This window comes from Rosa rugosa, chromosome 5, assembly GCF_958449725.1.
Source record: "Rosa rugosa chromosome 5, drRosRugo1.1, whole genome shotgun sequence".
In the NCBI taxonomy this organism is placed as follows: Eukaryota; Viridiplantae; Streptophyta; class Magnoliopsida; order Rosales; family Rosaceae; genus Rosa; species Rosa rugosa.
The window spans coordinates 54,677,681-54,702,239 of NC_084824.1; the positions used below are offsets into that span (position 1 = coordinate 54,677,681).

Below are 24,559 nucleotides of genomic sequence, written 5' to 3' on the forward strand. Positions count from 1 at the left end.
TGCCTTTATATCTGTCCAATTTCACTCATAGGAATTATAGAGAGTCGATGGGATTCATTAGAGCAACTATTTTTTGCATCCTCCTGTACTGAAAGTAGTTCATTATAGCAACGTAAGGGTTAGAAATGTCATTTTGTACCGAATGAAAGGAATGCTGAACCTCCACCTCGATTCCCTTCATAAAACAGGGGCCTCCTCATAGAAGCATTGCAGACCCATCAGCCATGGCTGCAGTGCTTCAGCTGAGTCCTTTGGTCTAGCCACCCCAAGTTTCATCGCTCCCACTAACCAAACCGAACCCAAATCCATAGCCAAGGACACTCCCCCAAATGGGTCACTCAAAAACTGTAAAACCATAAAGCAAGTGAAGCAACTTCACTGTCACATCACTAAGAAAGGCCTCAGCCAGAGACCCTCTAATGTCACCAAGATCATTAGCACATGCGCCAAAATGGGCACCTTCGAAAGCTTAGACTATGCCCGAAAAGCCTTCGACTTGTTCCTTGAAGAAGAAGAAGAAACAAAGGGTGTATTGTTCATGTACAATTCTCTGATAAGGGGTTACTCTGGTGTTGGGCTTAGTTACGAGGCTATTGGGCTTTAAGTTCAGATGTTGCATTGAGCGCGTGCTTGAAGATTGTGGCTTTCTATGAAGGGGTTCAGCTCCATTATGGGTTTGGAGGAAGATGTGTTTATTGGGCATTCTTTGATTCATTTCTATGCAGAATGTGGGGACTTGGATTATGCCCAGAAGGTGTTTGATGAAGTGCTTGAGATAAACACTGTGTCGTGGACTAGTTTGATTTGTGGTTATGGTAGGAGGAATATGCCAAAGGAGACTGTTTCTTTGTTTTTCAAGATTGTGGCTACCGGGATTAAATCCAATTCGGTGACTATGGTGTGTGTCATTTCTGCTTGCGCAAAGTTGAAGGATGTTGCTTTGAGTGAGAGGGTGTGTGCTTACATAATTACAACCTTAGTACCAAAATAAGATAAAATTGGTATGAATGCATAGTATTTCTAGCACATTCCTTTCCATTTCTCATGTGTTTGAAAAACTCTGATTGCATGTCTTTTCCATTGCAGTGGTCTAGTGGGGTGGTTGATCAAGAGTTTGCAGCAGACGTAGCCATAGCCAAGTGGCATTTCATACCTCACCTTCAAAACCGAACAGTTTCAGAGCAGCCAAAGTTTGTGTTTCCTATACCTTGTTTTACTCCTACACTCTCCATCTGACCAAAGCTAGCTAAGCTCTCCGAAAACAAATGGGTTTGGGAAGCGAGGTGAAAACGTCGTCGTTCATGAGCGATTTTCTGGAGAAGTGCGGTGGCTGTGCCCGTCTGGACGGCGGGTTTGCGACGGAGCTGGAACTGCATGGAGCTGATCTCAACGATCCTCTCAGGAGAGCCAAAATGCCTCGTCAGTTCTCCTCACCTCGTCCGAAGGGTACGTACGTAACTTCAGTGATTTCGTTACTCGATCTAATCTCTAAGATTTAGAGTTCTCTATATATCCAAACTGATTATTCCTATTCTTTTGCTGGCTATACATGAACCCCAGAAAGATGAAGATCTTGAAGAGAATGAGAAAAATGATCAAAAAAAAAAAAAAAAGGAAGAAGAAAGCTTTAACTTTGAATATGTATGAATGAATACAAGGCGATTTATGGGGTGGGTTCATAGCATTTTCTTGGGGTGTAATATGGACAAAAATGCTGAACTAATTAGCCCAACTATACCAACAGTTACCCTTTTTGGGTAAGTTAAGTTCCATATACTGTTTATGAGTTTTTCTATTGGAACCTCCAAATTTACTCACTTGATCTCTATGCTTTTTACACCTCTTATCAAAATTTCAAATACTAAATTTACTCACTAAACCTCACTAAACTTCCTCAAATAACCTCACTCATATAATTTGCAAATAAATTATTATCTTTAAAATAAAAAATTTAGTCATTTCAATGATTTAATCACTCTATAAATCTTAACTAAATATATATTTCTTAATCAAACTTGAATTTCAAAAATTAATGTTTAATCAATAAGAAAATGCCATGAACTATTCTGTTTTTTTTTTTGTTTTTTTTTTTCTATTTTAGCTGTGCAAAAAAAAAATGAAGAAATCATTTGTTTTTATTCTCAAAAAAAAAAAATCATTTGTTTTTTAATGTTTATTTTTTTTGCTGTATTTTTTGTACCACATGATTAATTATTTAAATATTTTTAGTTTTTTTTTTAACTGCTAGTTTTTTTTTTAACAAATATAATGGATTGACTTAGATTTAGGTCATAAATCATAAGAGGATTTATTTTGTTTTCCCTCACCAATATGCGTTCAACATATATATCATATATTTTTATGTCACATGTTCTTAATCATATTTTTTGTTCTTGTTAAATATATATGAATGCTTTAATGAGTATGTAGTGAAATTGGAAAATGAAAATAGATAAGGAAAATAATAAGAAATACAATCTAATATTATTGAATTGGAAAGTCCACATAAAATAAATATAATATTTTTTGGTATAATTATTGTCCTTAATTGTCATTTTATAGTAGGTTATATATGTCATTTAATAATTCATAATAGAGTGAAGTCAAGTGAGCAAATTTGGAGGTCCCAATAGAAACTCTCACTGTTTATTTTTTCAATTTTTTTGGGGAAAATTAAATTAAGTTATATATGTGAATATTTAACTTTATCCTTCTGTCTTAACACGTATTTTTAAATAATCAAAGATGAGAAATGAGTCATCCTAGGTTAGCTTCTGACAGTCTTTTTCTCCTAAAAAAAAAAGGTTAGCTTCTGTCAGTAACGTGGCAAAGTATACAAGTCCCAAATCGGTCTCATTTCTCATGAACACTTTAGGGATGTTCATTGACACCTGTCTTTTTCATGCAACAATGAATATAAAATAGTAGGGTTGTGCAGCAAAAAATGGGCCTTCTGAGTGTCCAAAATTGCTGAAGAAATAGTTGGGCCCAATCTAAAGAATGAGGCCCCCAGAGCATGAATGATACAAATTTTATTTATTTTAGATTTTGATATAGGTACATTTGGACTACCTTGATGTTGGAGCAAACATCATAATAACCGCATCTTATCAGGTAATTAATTTTGTTCATGATTCATTATACCGTTTTTTGTTTATGATTTGGTGAGTTACTATCAGTTGTAAACTGTTAAACCTTGTTGTTTTGTCTGATACAGGCCACAATTCAGGGTTTTGAGGCCAAAGGTTTCTCTAAAGAAGAAGCCAAAGCCCTGCTCAGGAAAAGTGTAGAAATTGCAATGGAGGCACGAGAAATTTACTATGACAAATGCACCAAAGGTTCTTGGGATTTTGTGGACGCAGGAAAGCCTTCAAGACATCCAGTTCTAGTTGCAGCATCTGTGGGAAGCTATGGAGCCTATTTGGCTGATGGTTCCAAGTATAGGTCAGTTAACTCAGCATATGATTGAAACATGGAACAAGAAAATGGTGACATCTCTGCATTTTAATCTCTTGTACATTGTTTATAACTTTATATGAGCATCATTGATACTCGGGTTCTGATTCTTTGTGGATTATTTCCTTTGTAGTGGTAATTACGGCGATGCAGTGACTCTAGAAACATTGAAAGATTTCCATAGGGAAAGGGTTCTGATTCTAGCCAACTCTGGTGCTGATCTAATTGCATTTGAGACAACACCAAATAAGCTAGAGGCAAAGGTAATATGCTTTGTTTGCCTTAATGTATAAGGCCTTATGCCCTATTGTGGACATGGATTAAGCAAATGGAATGAAGTTCATTACCTTAGAAATCTTCCTAGCATATACGACAGATATGATTCACATGCCATGAGCATCAGAAGTGTTAGGACTATACATAATGCTGAGGTCTATGTCAGAAATTCTAAGATGAGGGTGTTTCAGTCATCTTTATTTAGATTAATTGTGCCAACAGTTTCCACTCTGCCTCCGGCTAAATACCTTCCTTAAATGTGATGGTGCAGGCATATGCTGAACTTCTTGAGGAAGAAGCAATAGATATTCCAGCATGGTTTACTTTTGCTTCTAAAGATGGAATTAATGTGGTGAGTGGTGATTCCATCTTTGAGTGTGCCTCTATTGCTAATGCATGCAAGCAAGTTGTTGCTGTTGGAATCAACTGCACACCACCTAGATTTATCCAGGGGTTGATTTCATATGTAACTTAGCGATCTTTGGTCAATTGGAATAAATTAGCATATGTAACTTAGCCCCTCAAAATTTTCATATAATTGATGTTCCTTTGCCTATCAAATTTGCAGGTAACAAGCCAACCAATAGTGATATACCCCAACAGTGGTGAGACCTATGATGGTCAGAGCAAGCAATGGGTGGTAAGTGTCCTTCTATATGAATAGACAGTGCTTGTTGCCCTACTCCATCAGCTATAGCATCTGAATTTAGATCATTATAATTCACAAAGTAATGTTCTGTTTGTTGGATATAATGTTCTATTACCAAATGGTGAATCTTGTACCATTTGTTTGTAAAAATATGAAACCGATCTTCCTTGAATTGTATATAATAAACTGTTCCATGGATGATGAAAATGTTGAATTAAAATGTTTGTGAAAAAGCCTTGACTGCATGTGCTTTTGATTGCAGCCATCGAGTGGGCGGGTTGATGAAGAGTTTGCAGAAATAGTCATAGCGAAGTGGCGTGAGGCTGGGGCTTCCCTGTTTGGAGGCTGCTGCAGAACAACTCCAAATACCATAAGGGCAATATCTAAGGCTCTTTCTAACAAGTCTTCTGCAGTTAACGACGCTTAGTTGAGTTTTGAAAATGAGATGTAAATACTTGTAGCGGATGCTAAGAATAAGGGCATGTTTCTTTTTCATTTCCTTGTTTTGTAACTCCAAGGAAGTAGCAAATTACTATCACCATGGAGCTGCTGCTGTATGGTGACTGGTGAGGTTGTTTCACATCAAATAACAATTCTTTTGTTACCTTTTGGAGTTAAATTTCACTAGCATTCCGCAGTCAGTCACTGAGTCCTTAAGATTTTAAATGCAATCTCCATAGAAAATACATGGAACCCAAACAAAGTGTACGCAGTACACTAGATAATTTCCTTGTTCCATCAAGCATTATTTTCCAAGTCTTCACAGTCGTCGTCACTGAAAAAAGAAAGAGAAAAAGAACCAAAGATCGAGTCTTCCAAGATAATTTCAGTCCAGTCTTAAAGGTAAAAGTGAAAGAGAAAGTCCTTGGCAAGCGCGCCTCGTGAGTGTACGGTAAAAAGAGAAATTGCAAAGAAAAAAAAAACAAGGCTGATACAGGTTCTGATTTAGTCATTTTCAACCTCACATTTTCGCATTGCAGCAGGCACCAAGAAACTATCTTCAGAAAGAAATTGACAAGAGAGAGAGAGAGAGAGAGACTTTGAAAAACAGAGAAGGTAAAGGTAATAACTCTTGTATAATTACTACAATAGATCACATGTGCTATCTGAAGGAGTTGTCTAATGTACAATTGAAATGTGTGGTTTGAGTGAAGTCTGGAGCTGACATATAGCAAGAAAACTGGTTTCTTGTACTATTGAGTTGGTCCACGAGTTGTCTCCTCTTGTGGGAAAGTATTCCAGATAGTTCCTTTGGGTAAGGATTGCCTATGTGCATCCTCATTAATTGCTGATGCTACTGTCATGGTCGGCTTGCTGTGGGATTGTAGTGTTATTATCTTCTTGAGAGTTTGAGATCTCAGATCTACAATACAGAAGCATTGCACTAGATAATTTCCTTGTTCCATCAAGCATTATTTTCCAAGTCTTCAAAGTCATCACCTCTGCAGAAAAAGAAAAAGTGAAAGAAGAAGCTCCTTGGCAAGTGCGCCTCGTGAGTGTACAGTAAAAGAGAAATTGCAACGAAAGAAGAACAAGGCTGACAACACAGAAGCAGGTCAATACAGAGGTGCTGATTTAGTCATTTTCAACCACACATTCACATTGCAGCAGGCACCGAGAAACTATCTACTTGAGAGTTGAGATCTCAGATCTACAATACAGAAGCAATCTAGGAAGGCAGATCGATAGAAAGGCAACATTCAACAGATCGGGCAGAGCAAGCAAGAGATGGCTTCTCCGATCAATGAAGCAGCAGCCGGTTCTTCATCTTCTTCTCTCTCACGTTCTTCTGCTGATCACCAAAATCATTACAAATACGAGGTCTTCCTGAGTTTTCGAGGCGAGGATACGCGCTATGGTTTTACAGATCATTTGTATACCGCTTTGCGTGACAGGGGAATTGAGACCTTCAGAGATGCTGATGAGCTTAGAAGAGGAGAAGAAATATCACCGGCTCTTCTCAAAGCAATTGAGGAGTCCAGAGTTTCAATCGTCGTCTTCTCTCCAAAATATGCTTCCTCAAGGTGGTGTTTGGATGAACTTGTCAAGATACTTGAATGCAGAAATTCAAAAGGACAAGTGGTCAAACCGGTTTTCTACAAAGTGGATCCCTCGCATGTACGACACCAAATAGACGCCTTCGGTACCGCATTTGCTACGCTTCGTGGCAGATACGGGGATATCATGGACAAATGGAAGGCAGCTCTTAAGGACGCAGCAGATTTGTTTGGATGGCATCTCAAGGATGACGAGTATGTCTCTAACCCCTTCACTAGCTATTTAATTATATATATTTTTGAAGTATTTGATTTCCTATCTATGCTTTTAAATTCATAGGTACGAGACTACATTTATCAAGAGAATTGTTGGGGAGTTGTCCGACCAACTAAATTTATCACGGACTTGCATGTTGCTGAACATCCAATTGGATTAGAGTCTTGTAGACGAGATGTCAACAATCTCTTAGGTGCCGAGGGAAATATTGTTCGCATGGTGGCAATATGGGGGCCTGGTGGAATAGGAAAGACCACAATTGCAAAAGATGTATTTAATTCAATTAGCCATAAGTTTGATTATAGCTGTTACTTAGCAGATGTTAGATCAATTACAAGTACCACTTCAGATGGCCTAGCACGACTGCAAGAGAGACTTCTGTTTGATATTTTAAGCGACTCAGCTTTGAAGGTGAGCAGTGTTGATCAAGGAGTCAGTTTTATAAAGACAAGGATGCGACATAAAACAGTTCTCTTACTCCTTGATGACGTGAGTGATTATAGCCAATTACAGAAGTTGGTTCCATCCCCAGATTGTTTTGGGCTTGGCAGTAGGATTCTCATAACCACAAGAGATAAAGGTTGGCTAAGTACCCGAGTTGATGGAGTATACGAGGTCAAAATGTTAGATGATGTTCGATCTTTGAAGTTGTTTAGCTTGCATGCATTCGAAGTAAATGAACCTCCAGATGATTACCTGGAACTTGCACGACGTGCGGTACACTATGCCAAGGGCCTTCCATTAGCTTTGATACTTTTAGGCTCTCATCTATTTCGTACAAGCAGAGAGGAGTGGGAAGCTACATTAGATAGCTGTAAAGGAGAAGATCCCTATAGAAAGATAAGAAACATTCTCAAAATAAGTTACGATGCTTTGGGAGTAGATTTGCGAGGATATTTTCTTGATATCGCTTGTTTCTTTAAAGGGCAGTTTGTAGACAATGTGAAACCAATACTAGAAGCTTGCTACGACGTCAAATCAGGGATTGGTATTAAAAAACTCCAAGAAAAAGCATTGATACGGATTGACGATGAGAGTTTCAAGGGTGGTTTTATTTGGATGCATGATTTGATAGAAGAAATGGGTAAAGGCATAGTGAATCAGGAGTCACCTGAGGAACCCGGGGAGCGCAGCAGAATGTGGAGTGAAGTTGATGTCAATGACGTTTTAACATATAATACAGTAAGTATATTAATGATCTTTTGTGTTTTTCAATTCGGAAAGCATTTTATATTGAATATAATTTCTCATTCAGACCTTGAAGAAAACTGTATTGAAACAGTACTTGTGCTTCCAATTGAAACTACTTTTTTTTTTGTCTGAATAGAAATTGCAACCATAAATGTTGCAAAGTTAATAAGCTTGCTTTCTTTTACCGTAGGGAACAAAGGAAGTTAAAGGCATTCAAGTCCCGTGGCGAACTTCTACGATATCTCTGAATGCTAAAAGCTTCTCTGGGATGGAGAAGCTTAGATATATTTCCATAAGCCCTAACCTGAATTATGATTTCTTTTCTGGAGACATTGATTATCTCTCCAAAGAATTGAGGTGGCTTGATTGGCCAAAATGTCCGTTGCAATGTTTTCCATCCAATTTTCATGCAAAGAAACTTGTAAATCTCAATGTTTCTGGGAGTTGCAGAATCACACGACTCTGGGAGGGACGTAAGGTACTATAATCTAATAATTCATTTTATTTCCAAGACTTCTTTAATTAAAAATAAGTAATAGCTAATTGTGTTGTAAATTACTGCATCCACTCAGTTAATCTTTTCCTTTTTCTTTTGCCATACAGCCACTCAGTTAATCTTTTCCTTTTTCTTTTGCCATACAGAATTTTTCAACGCTAACATGTATGAATCTAAGTGGTTGTGAATCCCTAAAGGAACTCCCACACTTCAGTGGAATGCCCAACTTAAAGAAGTTGAATCTATCTGGGTGTACCAGTTTAGTTGAGGTTCCGGATTCAATTCGATTCCTTCATAACCTTAAGAGTCTTGATGCGAGTAGATGCTCGAAACTGGCTACATTTCCAAAAATTCTAGTAAAAATGGATTCCTTGAGACTACTCTCTCTTAAAGGCAGTGACATAAGAGAATTGGATGAGTCAATTAAAAATCTCAATGGGCTTGAAGAGTTGGATCTTAGTGGTTGCAAAAATCTCACAACTCTACCGTGCAACATTTATGGGTTGCAGAATCTAAAGACTCTTGATGCGAGTGGATGCTCAAAATTGGCTACATTTCCAAAAATTCCAGTAAAGATGGATTCCTTGAGACGACTCTCTCTTTCAGGCAGTGACATAAAAGAATTGGATGAGTCAATTGAAAATCTCACTGGGCTTGAATATTTGGATCTTACTGATTGCAAAAATCTCACAACTCTACCGTGCAGCATTTATGGGTTGCAGAATCTAAATACTCTTGATGCGAGTGGATGCTCAAAACTGGCTACATTTCCAAAAATTCCAGTAAAGATGGATTCCTTGAGACGACTCTATCTTAAAGGCAGTGACATAAGAGAATTGGATGAGTCAATTGAAAATCTCAATGGGCTTGAAGAGTTGGATCTTAGTGGTTGCAAAAATCTCACAACTCTACCGTGCAGCATTTATGGGTTGCAGAATCTAAAGACTCTTGATGCGAGTGGATGCTCAAAACTGGCTACATTTCCAAAAATTCCAGTAAAGATGGATTCCTTGAGACGACTCTTTCTTAAAGGCAGTGGCATAAGAGAATTGGATGAGTCAATTGAAAATCTCAATGGGCTTGAAGAGTTGGATCTTCGTGGTTGCAAAAATCTCACAACTCTACCGTGCAGCATTTATGGGTTGCAGAATCTAAAGACTCTTGATGCGAGAGGATGCTCAAAACTGGCTACATTTCCAAAAATTCCAGTAAAGATGGATTCCTTGAGACGACTCTTTCTTAAAGGCAGTGACATAAGAGAATTGGATGAGTCAATTGAAAATCTCAATGGGCTTGAAGAGTTGGATCTTCGTGGTTGCAAAAATCTCACAACTCTACCGTGCAGCATTTATGGGTTGCAGAATCTAAAGACTCTTGATGCGAGTGGATGCTCAAAACTGGCTACATTTCCAAAAATTCCAGTAAAGATGGATTCCTTGAGACGACTCTTTCTTAAAGGCAGTGACATAAGAGAATTGGATGAGTCAATTGAAAATCTCAATGGGCTTGAAGAGTTGGATCTTCGTGGTTGCAAAAATCTCACAACTCTACCGTGCAGCATTTATGGGTTGCAGAATCTAAAGACTCTTGATGCGAGAGGATGCTCAAAACTGGCTACATTTCCAAAAATTCCAGTAAAGATGGATTCCTTGAGACGACTCTATCTTAAAGGCAGTGACATAAGAGAATTGGATGAGTCAATTGAAAATCTCAATGGGCTTGAAGAGTTGGGTCTTAGAGGTTGCAAAAATCTCACAACTCTACCGTGCAGCATTTATGGGTTGCAGAATCTAAAGACTCTTTATGCGGGAGGATGCTCAAAACTGGCTACATTTCCAAAAATTCCAGTAGAGATGGATTCTTTGAGACGACTCTCTCTTAAAGGCAGTGACATAAGAGAATTAGATGAGTCAATTGAAAATCTCAATGGGCTTGAAGAGTTGGGTCTTAGAGGTTGCAAAAATCTCACAACTCTACCGTGCAGCATTTATGGGTTGCAGAATCTAAAGACTCTTTATGCGGGAGGATGCTCAAAACTGGCTACATTTCCAAAAATTCCAGTAGAGATGGATTCTTTGAGACTACTCTCTCTTAAAGGCAGTGACATAAGAGAATTAGATGAGTCAATTGGAAATCTCATTGGGCTTGAATATTTGGATCTTACTGATTGCGAAAATCTCACAACTCTACCGTGCAGCATTTATGGGTTGCAAAATTTATGGTTTCTTGATCTTGGTGAATGCTCAAAACTTGTCAGATTTCCAACAAATACCAAGATTTTGAATGTCGACGGTTGCTCAGTATCACTTCCCAAGCTAGGTGTGTTCAGTATCGCGGGATGCAGTTCATTATCAGATTGTGATTTCCTGATGACTCTTGATTGCTGGGAAACATTACAGTGGCTTAATCTGTCAAGAAACAATTTTGTTAGTCTTCCTGCTTGCCTCACCAAATTTGTCAAGTTGCGGGATCTTGACTTTTCCGGTTGCAAGAGACTCCGAGGAATTCCGGAGCTTCCACCAAAAGTTAAACTACAAACCTGGGGTTGTGAATCACTGGAGGAAAGATCCTCGACATTGATAGAGGCTATCTCCCCAATCCTCATGATCCCTGACCTGCCGACCCATCACGGTGGCTGGCGTGGCTGGCGTTCGTATCTTCAACAAGAGCGGGAGCGTGTTCCCATCGCTCAATTAGTCCACAACTTCAACACCATAAGGAACCAACCGAGTTGTTAAGGCTTTCTCTGTCTTTAGAGCAAGATTTCAACATTTCTCAGGTTTGGGTATGACCCTGTTTTGAGGCTGTCTTCATCTGCTATTTACTCATCAATCTGTAAGTTCATATATTCATCCTTTTCTTTTAGCCCAGATCTATGTTGTTTGTTACTGCATTAGAATTTCAAACTTCGTAACCATGTGCATCATGTACAATCAACTATGGCTTATTTTGACTAGCAACTGTTATTCCAGAATTGAACAATTGGTGCCCAGTCAAGTTACTCACTAGAAGCACTACATGGTACATTCAAAGTGATGTATGCATTGGCAGTCAGAAATATGTATAGTCCATGCACTCTTTTTAGGCAGTCACTAGTGGCTACAGCACACAAAGCATTGACATTGATTTTGATACTCTGAAACTGTGAATATAAGAAAAAGAGAGGACAATGACATTCAACTTTCAACTATGCGATTAAATCGATCAGGAGGGAACAAAATGGCTCTCCATCTATCTTTTTTTTTTTTCCCTTTCTTTTCTGGAATATGCATGCTCCAAACCCTTGATATGAATTACTCCCTGTGTCAGACTTTAATTATGTGAATAAACTTACAATCTCCTAGCTAGAACTCAGACATTTATCAAAACATCTCATGTTAAAAAGGCACGGTGTTGCATTGTCCACATGGTCCATGGATCAAGCACATGGAATATGAAATGCATCACTTTAACAAAAATCTTCCTAGTATATGTGCATGCCACAAGCACATTAAATTTTCCTCTACAGATTACAACTTGAAATTTCATAAATAAGTATTTCCAATAATTTTGCCAAACTCATATACAACAATTTTTTGGTATTAGGAGTTCTAGCCTGGCTTTGGCTAAGAATCTTGCTTCAAGGTGATGCGGCAGGGGTGTGCTGACCTTCTTGAGGAAAATGAAATTGGTTTTCATTGTTTCTAAGGATGGAATTGGTACTGTTAGAGCGGTATGCTGATTTGAATGCCGAGCAATAAGCTACCGAAAGGCAGACATTTGATTGGGGATAGCGTGGTTTACGATGTGGGTGTTTGGTTACCCGGGGAGTTTCAGCCGCAGCTAGAAGTTACCCCCATAGCTAAGTATGTTTCGGATCCTCAGCTGGTGTTGGGCCGCCAAATTGCGGTGAATAAGTCATATATATGCTATGGATTGAAGCAGGGGAATATTCGGGTTTTGAATATACACACTGCATTGAGATCGTTGTTTCGAGCTCATACACAGGTAAATGGAATATTCTATATATAGGCACTCTGTTTGGATTAGCAAGATGCAGTGTGATGATCACTAATGTAATTTGACTCAATCATAGCTATGTAGGTGCTGATGCTTTGATTAGTTTCTTAATAAAAAGTTATAATGCACTTTACTGATGGCTGCAAAACTTAGTAGGGTTTTTGCTTTATCTCGTGTATACTCCTAAGCGATGTCTTGTTCTGTCAGAGGGTCACATACATGGCTTTCTTTGCTGAGGATGTTCACCTTTTGGCTAGGTAGCTCTTTTTTATTCCATGCTCAATACTTTTCTTCCTCTGGTTTGTTTTTGCATTATCTGACATCATTTTCTGCAGTGTGAGTGTAGAAGGACGGCTGTTTTTGTGGAAAATTTCTGAAGGTCCGGATGAAGAAGGTACGCCACAAATCACCGGAAAGATTGTTATTGCCATTCAAATAGTTGGTGAGGGGGAAGCTGTTCGTCCACGAGTTTGTTGGCACTGTCATAAACAAGCAAATGATTCTGTTAATACTATTTTCACTATTTTCAGTCGAAGAGTTATAGCTAAATGCTTTTGATGTCCATGATCATTGTTTGTTATTCTTCAAGTGGTTGATTGATATATCTTTTGCTTGTATACTCTCAGGAGGTTTTGGCTGTTGGGGTTGGGAAGCGTGTTCTACGAATTGATGCTACTAAAGTTGCAAAGGGTGAAGTCCCTTCTGCTGAGGATCCTATTAAGTGTCCTGTTGAAAAACTTATGGATGGGGTCCAATTTGTTGGTAAACATGATGGAGAGGTGACACATTTATCAATGTGCCAATGGATGACCACCTGGCTGGTTTCTGCTTCAATGGATGGAACTGTAAGTATCTTCACCATTTTGCTGACTTTGTTACATATTTCCTTTTAGAGGAATAAGTAGTGAAACTTAAAGTGCATTTTCATCAGGGGTGGTGGGAACACTTTGGCTCCAGCTTGCCCTTCTACAACTTCATAGATTTTTTCCCTTTTCTTTTGGTGAATTAAAATAATGCTTTGGTTACAAAAAAAAAAATCTGTTGGCTATTCCTTCTACTCCATGCTTCAGGGAATTTTGTATGAATTAGGATAAATTATTGTTGTTGGTCCTTTAAAGCCCTTTTTATATGGTACAGCAGAAGAACTGGATATGGCAGATGAACTTTGTTTTGCTAAAGTATAAGGAAAAATCACTAGTGCTGAAAGAGATTGTAAGAGTGTAAGCAGTACTATATTTAAGGAGATTGGCAATTTTTTCTAAACTTAGTACATAGTATGATACTATTAGGAATGGAATAGTGGTTCATGCAATTTCAAATTCATTCAAGAGGCCATCTTCTTTATGAACAATACAAATGTTGTTTCGGAACGAGGTTAAGTAGGTGATCAACTAGTTTATGATTCCTAATTGACTGTTTGATTTGTGAGTTGTATGGATTCAGTATAGGTTTGAATAAGATTTTTATATACATGTGAAACTTTTCTTCCTAATTTCTTGTTGCCAAGTTCTGCCAATTGACACCTTTTGGGTAAACGTGTTGTGTTTCTACAATATTTGGGTTTGTAAAATCATTTCCTGCACCATACTGCATTTTAAGTTCTTCGAAGGTAATACATCATTTATGGGACGACTAGGGTGCCTGTTATATTTAATTTTAATTTTGTTAGAGTTGGTCGTGGGTTCTAATACATGAGCTTGTTATGGCACATATATTTTATTTATACACAAAGACACATATGCATAAACATTTTTTCCCAATATTCTTGATTGATATAAGTTTTGTGACTCATACATTTGGTCATATCCTGATACAGTTAAAGATCTGGGAAGATCGCAAGTCACAACCACTTTTAGTACTGAGACCCTATGATGGCCTTCCTGTTTATTCGTCTATATTTGTTTACATTGTATCCTAAGGTTTGGTTTGTGATTCTGTTGCCTAATGATGATGGCTACGCATGTCCTAGTGTATTGAAGTGTAATTGCATGAATCCATTTTACAGGGCCCACTTAATCGGGAAGTGAAGATCTGGTCCTCAGTGAGTGAAGAAGGCTGGCTGCTTCCCAGTGATGCTGGGTCATGGAAGAGTACCCAGACCTTAGAGTTAAAGAGCTCTGCTCAATCTCGAGTTGAGGATGCATTCTTTAATCAAGTCATAGCATTGTCACAAGCTGGCCTTCTTTTACTTGCAAATGCTAAGAAGAATGCTATATATGCCATGCACTTAGACTTTGGTGGTGAGCCAGCATTTACAATGCCTATTATGAGCTTTACTGGGACAAATATATCACCTCATGGTGAACAAATCGTTCAGGTTTATTGTGTCCAAACACAAGCCATTCAACAGTATGCTTTGGACTTATCTAAGTGGTTACCTCCCCCATCGGAGAATTCAGGTTTAGAAAAGTCAGATTCCAGTGTTTCACATGATGCAACTGAGGCGGTGTCAACTAATTCAGCATCGAAACCAACCATACAAGCTACTAGTTTTGAGGGTGCAGTTACCTTGAGGTATCCTGTGCGCACTGGTTCGGTTGGTGCCTGCCAATTCAAAAGATATTACCACTTCGTCTATGGAATCAAAACCTGTTGCATCGCCACCGGAGACTAGTGATGCTGATGCTGGAGAGGAAGACCACTAGCCCAGGTGATGGTGATGGTGCCAGCATGTCAGAACCACTAGCCCTGCCTCATTCTGGAGAGGAAGACCAGGATCGCTCTACAAAAGATGTATCTGGGTCAGCTACCGCCAGAACCACGTCACAACTACAAACACCAAATGCAAAGTCGAGAAAACAGAAATGGAAAAATATGCAAGCATCAGGTCCATCTTCCCCATCACCAGGTGTGCTCAACTCAATAGAGCCCTCCAATGAAGCAGGTGGCACTGTGGCAGTTCAAGTCCCCACTCTGGAGAAGCTGCATTTCCTCAGATTATAGCCAGGCAGGATATGATGAATCAGGTGAGTGCTGAAGAATTTGGAAATTCAATTAACTTGCCTGTCTATGACGTACCAAGTATTTTCAGCTTAGCCTTAGTAAAGCAGGCTTAGTAGCCTTTCCACAGTTTAAGCTACTACCATTTGAGTCCGTCTTCAAATCTTTTATTATTTGGTGAAACGGTATATTAATATGAATTTTCTTGTTCCATTTCACCTGTCTATATCTTGGCAAGAGCAAAAGGTTCTATGCTTGTGTGTGTTATGGTTGTGTTTTGTGTAATCAAACTTGTTTTTAGGTTCATCATCCTTTCTATTAAGTATGGCTTTTGGTCTATGCGCAGCTAATGACTGCAAAATGATTTGCAAAAGCAGATGACAATGATGATTACCGTCCCAATTACAAAGGAAGGAAAACGAATAGAGGCGGCTCTCGGTCGGAGTATGGAGAAGGCTGTAAAGGCCAATAATGTTGCTCTGTGGGCTCGGTTTCAAGAAGAGAATGCAAAGAATGAGAAATTATTGCGAGACCGTACTAAACAAGTAACTGGTTGATCAATAACTTTGTGAACAAGGACTTTCCGGTCATGTTAGAGAAAATCGTGAAAAAAAATTATAGCCGCTGTTGGACCAGCTGTTGTTCGTGCAATCACTCCAGCTATGGAGAAAACAATACCTTTGGCTATATCTGATTGGTTTCAGGTAAGAATTTTGATGATCTGGCTTGTTCCTCTATAAAGTTGGCTTTTGTTATCTAATTGATGCTTTTGCTGCAGAGAGAAGTGGGAGATAAAGCAGTTAATCAATTGAAAAATCAGTTAATTCAAAACTTGAAGATACTGTATCCAGGCAAATCAAGGCGCAGTTTCAAACATCGGGTAAACAAGCTCTTCAGGTATGTCTAAATGTCATAGTGATTAATTTCTTTGCATTTGTGATTTGAATATCTAACAATGTTTGATTTGCTTCAGTAATCCTTTTTAACTAATGATATATATGACCTTTTCACATAGGATGCTCTCAAATCTAGCATGGAAGCTTCAGTGGTACCTGCCTTTGGGAAGTCATGTAAAGCCATGTTTGAGCAAGTAGATGCCACATTCCAGAAAGGAATGGTTGAACATGCAACTGTGGCTCCGCAGCATTATGAGTCTGCACTTTCGCCATTGGCCCATGGTGTGTATGCTTTTAATAATTTATTTATTGACAAATTTTCTTCGCTTATGCTTTCAAGAATTGTAATGTTTGGGGTCTTTGATTCTATATGAGAAAAAGGGGAACGAAGATTGGTAGCTCATTACGAATTATTATCTGCTCACAATGACTGTAGTACTTCTTGTGGGGTGCGCATGTAACTGGTCATAGGTTGATACAGCAGAACTTGAATGTGTAATGCTGTATCACTAGTGTTTATGTTTTGTGTTGAGAATATATACATCCCACATGGGAAAAATGGGACCTTGCCTATGGGTTTATAAGGGTTTGGGCCACTCCATCCATTGCCAATTGGTTTTGGATGTGAACCCCAGATTACTTTATCATTTTGAATCTCAAAATATTAGTTCTCCACCTGCAAGAGTAGTATTTTTGAGTTGATGACTGAAAGGATGAGTCTGTGTTGGGTTCTAGAGACAAGGTTTTCTTTTGGTCGTTCAAGATCCCACTGGTTGATATCTTTCTAGGAATGAGAAATTTTTTGGCTTTGCTTTTGCTTTCTTATGTGGGTCTTCTGGGTTCACTATGGTGTACAGTTGCATCTGCATGTGTTTATGTCTGACTCTGCATTGTGATGTTAATTGCAGGAAGCTATTAGCTCTGCATCATCAGTGACTCAAACCCTAAGCGAAGAACTGGCTGATGGTCAACGTAAGTTAGTAGCTCTTGCAGCTGCGCGGGGAAACTCAACTGCAGTAAATTCTGATTGTTGTTTCACCCTGTATAATGCATTGTTGTAGTCAGCATTCAGATCAGAATGGGGTAATCTATATGGACTGTTACTGCATTAGAATCTGACACCTTGTTACTCCCATGCATTACCATGTAATATCATGTGCATACAATCTACTCTGGTCTATTTTGAGGTGCATTAGCGGAAGCAAATTTCACTGAGATGTGTTCTTTTAGAGTGGTTCAAAGCAACAACTTGAAACGATGCTGCTCAACTTCAAGTTTCAAACTGTTAGAATCAAGAGTTTTTTATGAGTATTCCTTCCTTAAAGATATTCTAATTTAGGGTTTTCTCTTTGTTCTGAAAACTGCAGTAGTAAGCAATCTAGGGTTGACATTTCTAGACATAAGTTTTTTCTCCCCTTCTTTCTGTGCCATTTGTTTTAATTCATGTACTGAAGGACAAACATTCTCATGTTAATCTTTTCACTATTTTAATTTTCAAACCTAAGGATTGTATTATATAATTGGTGTACTTGCAAGCAGTGAAGAATATGCTAAAAGTTCTAGTCTGACTTGGCTAAATTCCGCTTCAAGGTGATGCGGCAGGCATGTGCTGATCCTTCTTGAGGGAAGAAGGTTTTCTTTGTTTCTAATGATGGGGTTGATGCTTTCGGTAGTTATTGCTTGTTGGAGTTTGCCGATGTTGTAGATTCCTGCAAGCAAGTTGTTGTTGTTGAAATCAACTGAACACCACCTAGATTCCTTCACTGGTAGATTTTACCTATTTAAAAGGTACAATCTCTAGTTAAGTAGTTTAAATTAAACATGCATGATTAGCTCTTAAACCTTTCCGTATAATGTTTCTTTGCTTATGTAGTTGGAAGGATACCTGCAAACATGCATTGATATACCTTATAGGCTTATAGTGGCGAGACTCTTCTGATGGTCAGAGCAAGCAAGGGATGGTGAGTTCCCTGCTTTATATACATGATATTCTGTTCATTCTTTTCCTCCAACACCCTTCTGCCGAAATAAGATACGATTCAATTGAATGCTTTGTACTCTGAGCACATGAAAACAGAAGATAATGGCAATTTAGATTTCTCATCTGTTCTTAAAAAAGTCTGACTGCATGTCTTTTCCATTGCACTGATTGCAGTGATCTAATGGGGTGGTTGATCAAGAGTTTGCGCCAAAGGTAGCCATAGGAAGTGGCATGATGCTGGGAGCTATAAGCATATATGGTGCTGGTGTTGTATGCTGAGGTCATTTCAGAATAGCAGTGCTTATTAAGGTTTGTTCAAAGCATATTAAATTTTCCTCTACAGGTTACAACTTGAAATTTCAATATTTCATAAATCTGACCAATAATTTTTCAAACTCATACACAACAATTTTTTGGTATCAGAAGTTCTAGCCTGGCTTTGGCAAAGTATCGTGCTTCAAGGTGATGCGGCAGGTGTGCTGAACTTCTTGAGGAAGAAGGAATTGGTTTCCATTGTTTCTAAGGATGGAATTGATGCTGTGAGTAGTTACTCCTTCTTGGAGTTTGGCAGTTTGCCTCTGTTGTAGATTCATGCAAGCAAGCATTAATTATCTGCATCAATTCAGCAGCACATATTTAGTAGCTAGCGCCAATCTGGATTACCATTCACAAGGTCTAGTGGCACCGTAAGACAGAGAAACAACTACTACTTAGTACTTATATTATGAAAAACTTGGATCTTAATATACGGTTGCATTAACTGATGGCAATTTTGATTTCAAATGTGTTCTTCAAACAGTCTGACTGCCTGTGTCCCGATGCTGCGATCTTATGTGGTGGTTGATGAGGGTTTTCAGAGTCATAAGGAAGTGGCGTGAGTGTATTTAGAGGCTGCTGCAGGATCAAGCTCTCTCCAACAAGTATATCTATTCATCAAAACAGATCAATGAGTACGTAATCCTCTTAGAATAAATACCTTTCCTTTTTCATTTTTTTGTAACTTAGAGGAAGTATAAAAACTATTCAGTTTCAGATTAATAGTGTATACGTATTAAGCTTTGTATTTAGGTTTTTATTTGAACATAATTCTGCAATCAGAAACCGGTTTAATGAAATGAACAGAACATTGGACGAATAGCTCATTTTCTTAGGTTAATTGGAATAAATTAGCATTTGTAAGTTAGCCCCTTAACATTTTCATCTAATTAATGTTCCTTGCCTATCAAATCTGCAGGTAACAAGCGAACCAATAGTGATATACACCAACAGTGGTGAGACCATTTGTTGGTCAGAGCAAGCAATGGGTGGTAAGTCTCCTTCTATATGATTGCACAGTGCTTGCCCTACTCTTTCAGCTATAGCATCCGGGTTTAGATCATATCATTCATGGAATAATTGTTCTTTTGTCAGATTTAATGTTATATTACCGGATGGTGAATCTTGTACCATTTGTTGGTAAAATTACGAAACCGATCTTCCTTGTATATGATGAACTGTTCCATGGATGATGAAAATGTTGAATTGACATGTTTGTGAAAAAGTCTTGACTGCATGTGCTTTCCACTGCAGCCATCGAGTGGGCAGGTTGATGAAGTGTTTGCAGACAGTCATAGACAAGTGGCGTGAGGCTGGGGCTTCCCTGTTTGGAGGCTGCTGCAGAACAACTCCAAATACCATTCCTGGCAATATCTAAGGCTCTTTCTAACAAGCTAGTCTTTTGCAGTTAACGACGCTTAGTTAAGTTATGAAAATGAGATGTAAAAATTTGTAATCCAATGCTAAGAATAAAGGGACGTTTCTTTTTCATTTCCTTGTTTTGTAATCATAGGAAGGAGCAAATTACTATCACTATGGTGCTGCTCCTGTATGATGACAGCTGAGGTTGTTTCACATCCAATGACGGTGCTTTTTACTATTCAAAGTGAAATCTCACTAACATTCCGTAGTGTGTACCTTTCTCACGAACATGCCTCTGAAATTAGATTGGCATCCTACTAGTCATATTGACGGAAAATCTTGAAAAGTTAGCTCATTAAAACTGAGTTCGATCATTTCTCTGCACAGAAAATCCGGTTTATCCCATGTCATCTCTTTGTAGTATCATTGTGCTTAACGTGCTAAGAAAATTTGAGTTTGTAATTTTTTCCCCTACCCCAACTGTAATTCATGATAAAGAAACCATATTTTGAGGCACTTAAAAAAAGGAGGTTAGAAATGTCATTTTGCACCTCGACTCTCATTTCCATTCAAATGTTACTCCCCTCTAATTCGTAAAACAGAGGTTGTATTGTTCATGTACAGTCTTTGATTAGTGGCGAGGCTATTGGTGAGATGGCATTGAGCGCGTGCTCGAAGATTGTGGCTTTCTGTGAAGATGGGTTTGGAGGAATAACACGTGTTTATTGGTAATTGGATCATACCCGGAAGGTGTTTGATGAAATGCTTGAGAGAAATACTGTGTCGGGGACTAGTTCGACTTGTGCTCGTGGTGACCATAGTGTGTGTCATTTCTGCTTGTGCAAAGTTGAAGGATGTTGCGTTGAGTGAGAGGGTGTGTGCTTACATTGGGGAGTCTGGACTGAAGAGTAATATGCTTATGGTGAATTCACTTGTTGATATGTTTATGAAATTTGGGGATACTAACAGAAAATTTTGAGAAGTTAGCTCATTAAAACTGAGTTCTAGAAGTGATTATTTCTCTGCGCATAAAATCTGGTTTATCATGTGTCCAATGTCATCTCAATTTCACTAATAGAAATTACAGAGAGTAGATGGCATTCTGAAGTGTAAACTTAAAGCACAAGTTTTCAGATTGCATCCAAATTCTAGCTCCCGACATGTGCCTGAAGCTGGTGGTCATACTCACGAACGCACCAACAGATCCAAAGACTCCTAATCAACAGCGCAAAACTTGCATTTTTTTGGTCTCATTGGAGAGGATTGAATTCTAACCTAATTTCCCACCCCAGGTCCCAAAATTTACATTTTTCTGTATAGGTGCGAGAAGACAGGGTTTAAGGAATGAGATATTATTAGAAAACCAAATGGCATTGATTATGTTCAGCAGGAAGGAAGTGACTACTGTAGATGAGTAAATGATTCGACTGTAGTGGAGTTCATGTTGATTATGGAAAAGACTGGTAAACTGAATGGAAAAGGCTGCAGGTTGCTGATTCTGTCCAGGTATGCAAAGAAACTAATCAGTTATATATATAAGCTTTGAGCAAATCCATTCTTCTTTTTTTAATTTTTTAATTGGGGGTAATTGTTATATATATAGGCTTTGTAAAGAGATTGTTGTGATCAAAGATAGTCATGAGGAAGTGGTCTTATTACTTCCTTGATGATCTCAAGTTTCTGCAGCCTGCTTCTAGCTTCTCCATTACTAATTTTGATGTACAAAAGTAATTTATTTATCAGAATTTAATTTATCTGTCACTTTCCACTTTCACAAGTTACTATATGAAACCGTTGGTACAGAAAAGCAGACCAACAGAAATATTTAATGGAAAAGGCAATGTGCCAAGGTTAGAAATGCCATTTTGTGCGGAACGGAAGTTAGTTGCCACCCCAAATAGGCAACGGACCCATCAGCCATGGCTGCAATGCTTCAGCTGAGTCCTCTGCTACGAAGCACCTTCCAGAGTTCCAGAGCCTCCCACTTGTTCCTTGAAGAAGAAGAAATAAAGGGTGTATTGTTCATGTACAATTCTCTGATGAGCGGTTGGTACTCGAGTGCTGGGCTTAGTGACGAGGCTATTGGGCTCGAAGATTATGGCTTTCTGTTAATGGGCTCCGCTTCATAGGTGGCTTGTGAAGATGGGTTTGGAGGAAGATGTGTTTGTTGGGGATTCTGTGGTTCGTTTACGTGCAGGGTGTGGGGACTTCGATTATGCCTAGAAGGTGTTTGATGAAATGCTTGCGAAAAATACTGTGTCGTGGACTAGTTTGATTTGTGGTTGTGGTAAGAGGAATATGCCAAAGGAGGCTGTTTTCTTTGTTTTCGAGAGGGTGGCTGCCGAGATTAAGCCCAATTTGGTGACAATGGTGTGCGTCATTTCTGCTTGTGCAAAGTTGAAGGATGCTTCGTTGAGTGAGAGGCTGTGTGCTTACATTGGGGAGCCTGGACTGAAGTGTAATATGCTTATGGTGAATTCAAATAAACATCATTGATATGTTTATGAAGCGTGGAGCTACTGATGCTGCACAGCGGCTTTTTGATGAATGTGTGGAAAAAAAACTTGGTTCTTTACAATACAATTTTGTCAAATTATGTGTGCCAGGGACTGGCTAGGGAAGCAGTTTCGGTGATGGGTGAAATGCTGCAACAGGGCCTAAGACCCGACAAGGTTACCATGTTATCTGGAATTTCAGCTTGTGCACAACCAAGTGATTCTCTCTCTGGAAAGTGTTGCCATGGTTATGTTCTAAGGAATGGAGTAGAAGGTTGGGGTACGATTTGCAATTCCATGATTGATATGTACATGAAGTGCGGCCAACAAGAGATGGCCTGCAGAATTTTTGACAATATGTCGAATAAGACGGTAGTATCATGGAACTCGTTGATTTCTGGTTTCATAAGAAGTGGTGATGTGAAGTCAGCTTGGATAGCGTTCAGTGAGATGCCAAAGAGTGATCTTGTCTGTTGGAACACTACGATTGATGCTCTGGTCCAAGAGAGCAAGTTTGGGGAAGCAATTGAACTTTTCTGGGTGATGTGGATTGAGGGAATAAAAGGAGATAGGGTGACGATGGTGGAGGTTGCATCTACCTGCGGATATCTAGGAGCTCTTGATCTTGCAAAGTTGACTCATGCTTATATCCAGAATAAAAAACACAGTCTGTGATATGCGGCTCGGGACAGCTTTAGTTGACATGTTTGCTAGATGTGGCGATCCTCAAAGTGCAATGAAGGTGTTCAACAACATGGTAAGAAGAGATGTTTCTGCTTGGACAGCAGCCATCAGAGCGATGGCCCTGGAAGGAAATGGGGAGCGAGCTCTAGAGCTTTTCGATGACATTCTTAACCAAGGGGTGAAACCAGATGAAGTTGTCTTTGTGGCAGTACTAACAGCATGCAGCAATGTTGGTCTTTTGGAACATGGACGGAACATTTCATGTCAATGCAGTTGGTCCATTGCATTTCCCCTCATATTGTTCATTACTTCATTCATTACGATTGCATGGTCGATCTACTTGGCTGAGCCAGGCTCTTGGAAGAAGCTGTTGATCTGATACAGTGCATGCCAATGGAACCCAATGATGTCATTTGGGGTTGTCTCTTGGATGCATCTCGAACCCACAAAAACGTCAAAATGGCAGCATATGCAGCTGAACAGATATCAAAATTGACAGAGAAGAGCCAGATTGCGTTGATATTGCAAGAAATAAACAGCAGAATTAGAGATGCTAGTCACGTTCCTGATTTGGAAAATGTCCTGCTTAATGTTGATGAGAAGGAGAAAGAGTACTTGCTATTCGATCACCAACCGTACCCCATCCCACTTCAGAGTCCCGACAAGAATGCCATGCATTTGGATGTATTCTTTCAGAGAGAGAGATTTGAAGCTGAGACTTGAAAATAGTCTTTAGACTTCAAGTTTCAAAGTGCAAGAGCTAATCAGAATTTCAAGAATTTTCAGGTTTGGTGTTCCTCTCTGTTCTCAAATTTTTCAGGTTGAGATTTGTTGGTTTGTCTAAGCTTTTTGTTCATAGTGGTTAGTAGTTGGAATTAGCACAATGGTAGTTGCATCAACTAATCAGCATATATGGAGGGCATCTGGGGTTACCATACTGGCACCTTAAGAAAGAGGAGCAAGTACCTTCACTCTGTTAGGAAAGAACTTTGATCTTAGTAATCGGCTCCATGGATTGATCGCAATTTTGATCTGTATATGTGTTTTCTAAAAGTCTGACGGCCTGTATTCCACTGCAGTGATCAAGTGGGGTGCTTGATGAGACTGATTGTCTGCACAGTTATAGGCAAGTGACATGAGGCTGTTTAGAGGCTGCTGCAGGAAGGGTACAAATGCACTCTATGTTCATCAACACTTTACAAAATGTAAGAATGTATATGTAATCATCTTATAATAAATACTTGAACCTTTTCCTTTTCCAAGTTTTTAATTTTTTATACTTTATTTTTAACTTAGAAGGATGTAGTAAAACTGTCTCTTTGATGCTGATTTTATGTGATTATGTTGCTGAAAAACAGAACTTATGAATGTGTTATTCTTTCATAATTCTACATGTTACGGAACATTGAAAAATAGCTCATTCTTTAAATGAACTGATTCTTCCTTGTAAATTTAGAAAGTAGTTGGAACCATTGGAGTACCCTCAATTCAAAGACCTATAAATTAAGGTCTCAAGTACCACAGATCTAGCAACTACACTGTCAT

The 24,559-nt window shown here is 38.8% G+C and overlaps 6 protein-coding genes and 1 pseudogene across 6 annotated transcripts in view; all 7 read left to right on the top strand.

The window, feature by feature from the left end:
- LOC133711925 (TMV resistance protein N-like) overlaps positions 1 to 5,010 on the top strand; it is a 29,879-nt gene extending 24,869 nt beyond the window's left edge. Inside the window, exon 18 of the mRNA XM_062137996.1 lies at positions 4,644 to 5,010. The gene's annotated coding sequence lies outside the window, so the exon portion shown is untranslated. The remainder of the gene's footprint in view (positions 1 to 4,643) is intronic.
- Positions 276 to 1,239, top strand: LOC133710641 (pentatricopeptide repeat-containing protein At3g22690-like). Its single transcript, XM_062136779.1, has 2 exons — positions 276 to 952; positions 1,087 to 1,239. Exons 1-2 carry the CDS (start codon positions 650 to 652, stop codon positions 1,234 to 1,236), a joined length of 453 nt encoding a protein of 150 aa, XP_061992763.1. The 5' UTR covers positions 276 to 649; the 3' UTR covers positions 1,237 to 1,239.
- Positions 1,266 to 3,469, top strand: LOC133711927 (homocysteine S-methyltransferase 3-like). The gene is made up of 3 exons (XM_062137998.1): positions 1,266 to 1,454; positions 3,058 to 3,114; positions 3,218 to 3,469. The coding sequence occupies exons 1-3, from the start codon at positions 1,266 to 1,268 to the stop codon at positions 3,467 to 3,469; spliced, it is 498 nt and encodes a 165-aa protein (XP_061993982.1).
- Positions 3,472 to 4,222, top strand: LOC133711928 (selenocysteine Se-methyltransferase-like; the record flags this gene model as incomplete). Its single annotated transcript, XM_062137999.1, has 3 exons — positions 3,472 to 3,488; positions 3,590 to 3,719; positions 4,004 to 4,222. Coding segments are annotated over 3 exons (351 nt in total), but the record flags the coding sequence as incomplete, so codon positions are not given.
- A 381-nt stretch (positions 5,011 to 5,391) lies between the features above and the next one.
- LOC133711929 (disease resistance protein RUN1-like) lies at positions 5,392 to 12,069 on the top strand. Its single transcript, XM_062138000.1, has 5 exons — positions 5,392 to 6,682; positions 6,719 to 7,837; positions 8,037 to 8,324; positions 8,489 to 11,177; positions 11,928 to 12,069. Exons 1-4 carry the CDS (start codon positions 6,110 to 6,112, stop codon positions 11,078 to 11,080), a joined length of 4,572 nt encoding a protein of 1,523 aa, XP_061993984.1. The 5' UTR covers positions 5,392 to 6,109; the 3' UTR covers positions 11,081 to 11,177; positions 11,928 to 12,069.
- LOC133711930 (enhancer of mRNA-decapping protein 4-like) lies at positions 12,057 to 20,037 on the top strand (annotated as a pseudogene).
- Positions 20,038 to 21,754: 1,717 nt separating this feature from the next.
- Positions 21,755 to 23,005, top strand: LOC133711932 (pentatricopeptide repeat-containing protein At3g22690-like). The gene is made up of 4 exons (XM_062138001.1): positions 21,755 to 21,861; positions 21,965 to 22,016; positions 22,128 to 22,307; positions 22,442 to 23,005. The coding sequence occupies exons 1-4, from the start codon at positions 21,755 to 21,757 to the stop codon at positions 23,003 to 23,005; spliced, it is 903 nt and encodes a 300-aa protein (XP_061993985.1).
- The last annotated feature ends 1,554 nt before the right edge of the window (positions 23,006 to 24,559 follow it).

Bases quoted from the DNA above. Each gene is read 5' to 3' on its own strand.
- LOC133711932 (XM_062138001.1), top strand. From the start codon at position 21,755: ATGGCTGCAATGCTTCAGCTGAGTCCTCTGCTACGAAGCACCTTCCAG. The intron at 21,862-21,964 runs GTACAATTCTCT...TCCGCTTCATAG, and splicing joins ATAAAGGGTGTATTGTTCAT to GTGGCTTGTGAAGATGGGTT. The intron at 22,017-22,127 runs GTTCGTTTACGT...GGTTGTGGTAAG, and splicing joins TGTTTGTTGGGGATTCTGTG to AGGAATATGCCAAAGGAGGC.
- LOC133710641 (XM_062136779.1), top strand. From the start codon at position 650: ATGAAGGGGTTCAGCTCCATTATGGGTTTGGAGGAAGATGTGTTTATT. The intron at 953-1,086 runs GTGTGTGCTTAC...TTTCCATTGCAG, and splicing joins ATGTTGCTTTGAGTGAGAGG to TGGTCTAGTGGGGTGGTTGA.
- LOC133711929 (XM_062138000.1), top strand. From the start codon at position 6,110: ATGGCTTCTCCGATCAATGAAGCAGCAGCCGGTTCTTCATCTTCTTCT. The intron at 6,683-6,718 runs GTATTTGATTTC...TTAAATTCATAG, and splicing joins TAATTATATATATTTTTGAA to GTACGAGACTACATTTATCA. The intron at 8,325-8,488 runs GTACTATAATCT...TTTGCCATACAG, and splicing joins GACTCTGGGAGGGACGTAAG to AATTTTTCAACGCTAACATG.
- LOC133711927 (XM_062137998.1), top strand. From the start codon at position 1,266: ATGGGTTTGGGAAGCGAGGTGAAAACGTCGTCGTTCATGAGCGATTTT. The intron at 1,455-3,057 runs GTAACTTCAGTG...ATTTTGATATAG, and splicing joins CTCGTCCGAAGGGTACGTAC to GTACATTTGGACTACCTTGA. The intron at 3,115-3,217 runs GTAATTAATTTT...TGTCTGATACAG, and splicing joins TAATAACCGCATCTTATCAG to GCCACAATTCAGGGTTTTGA.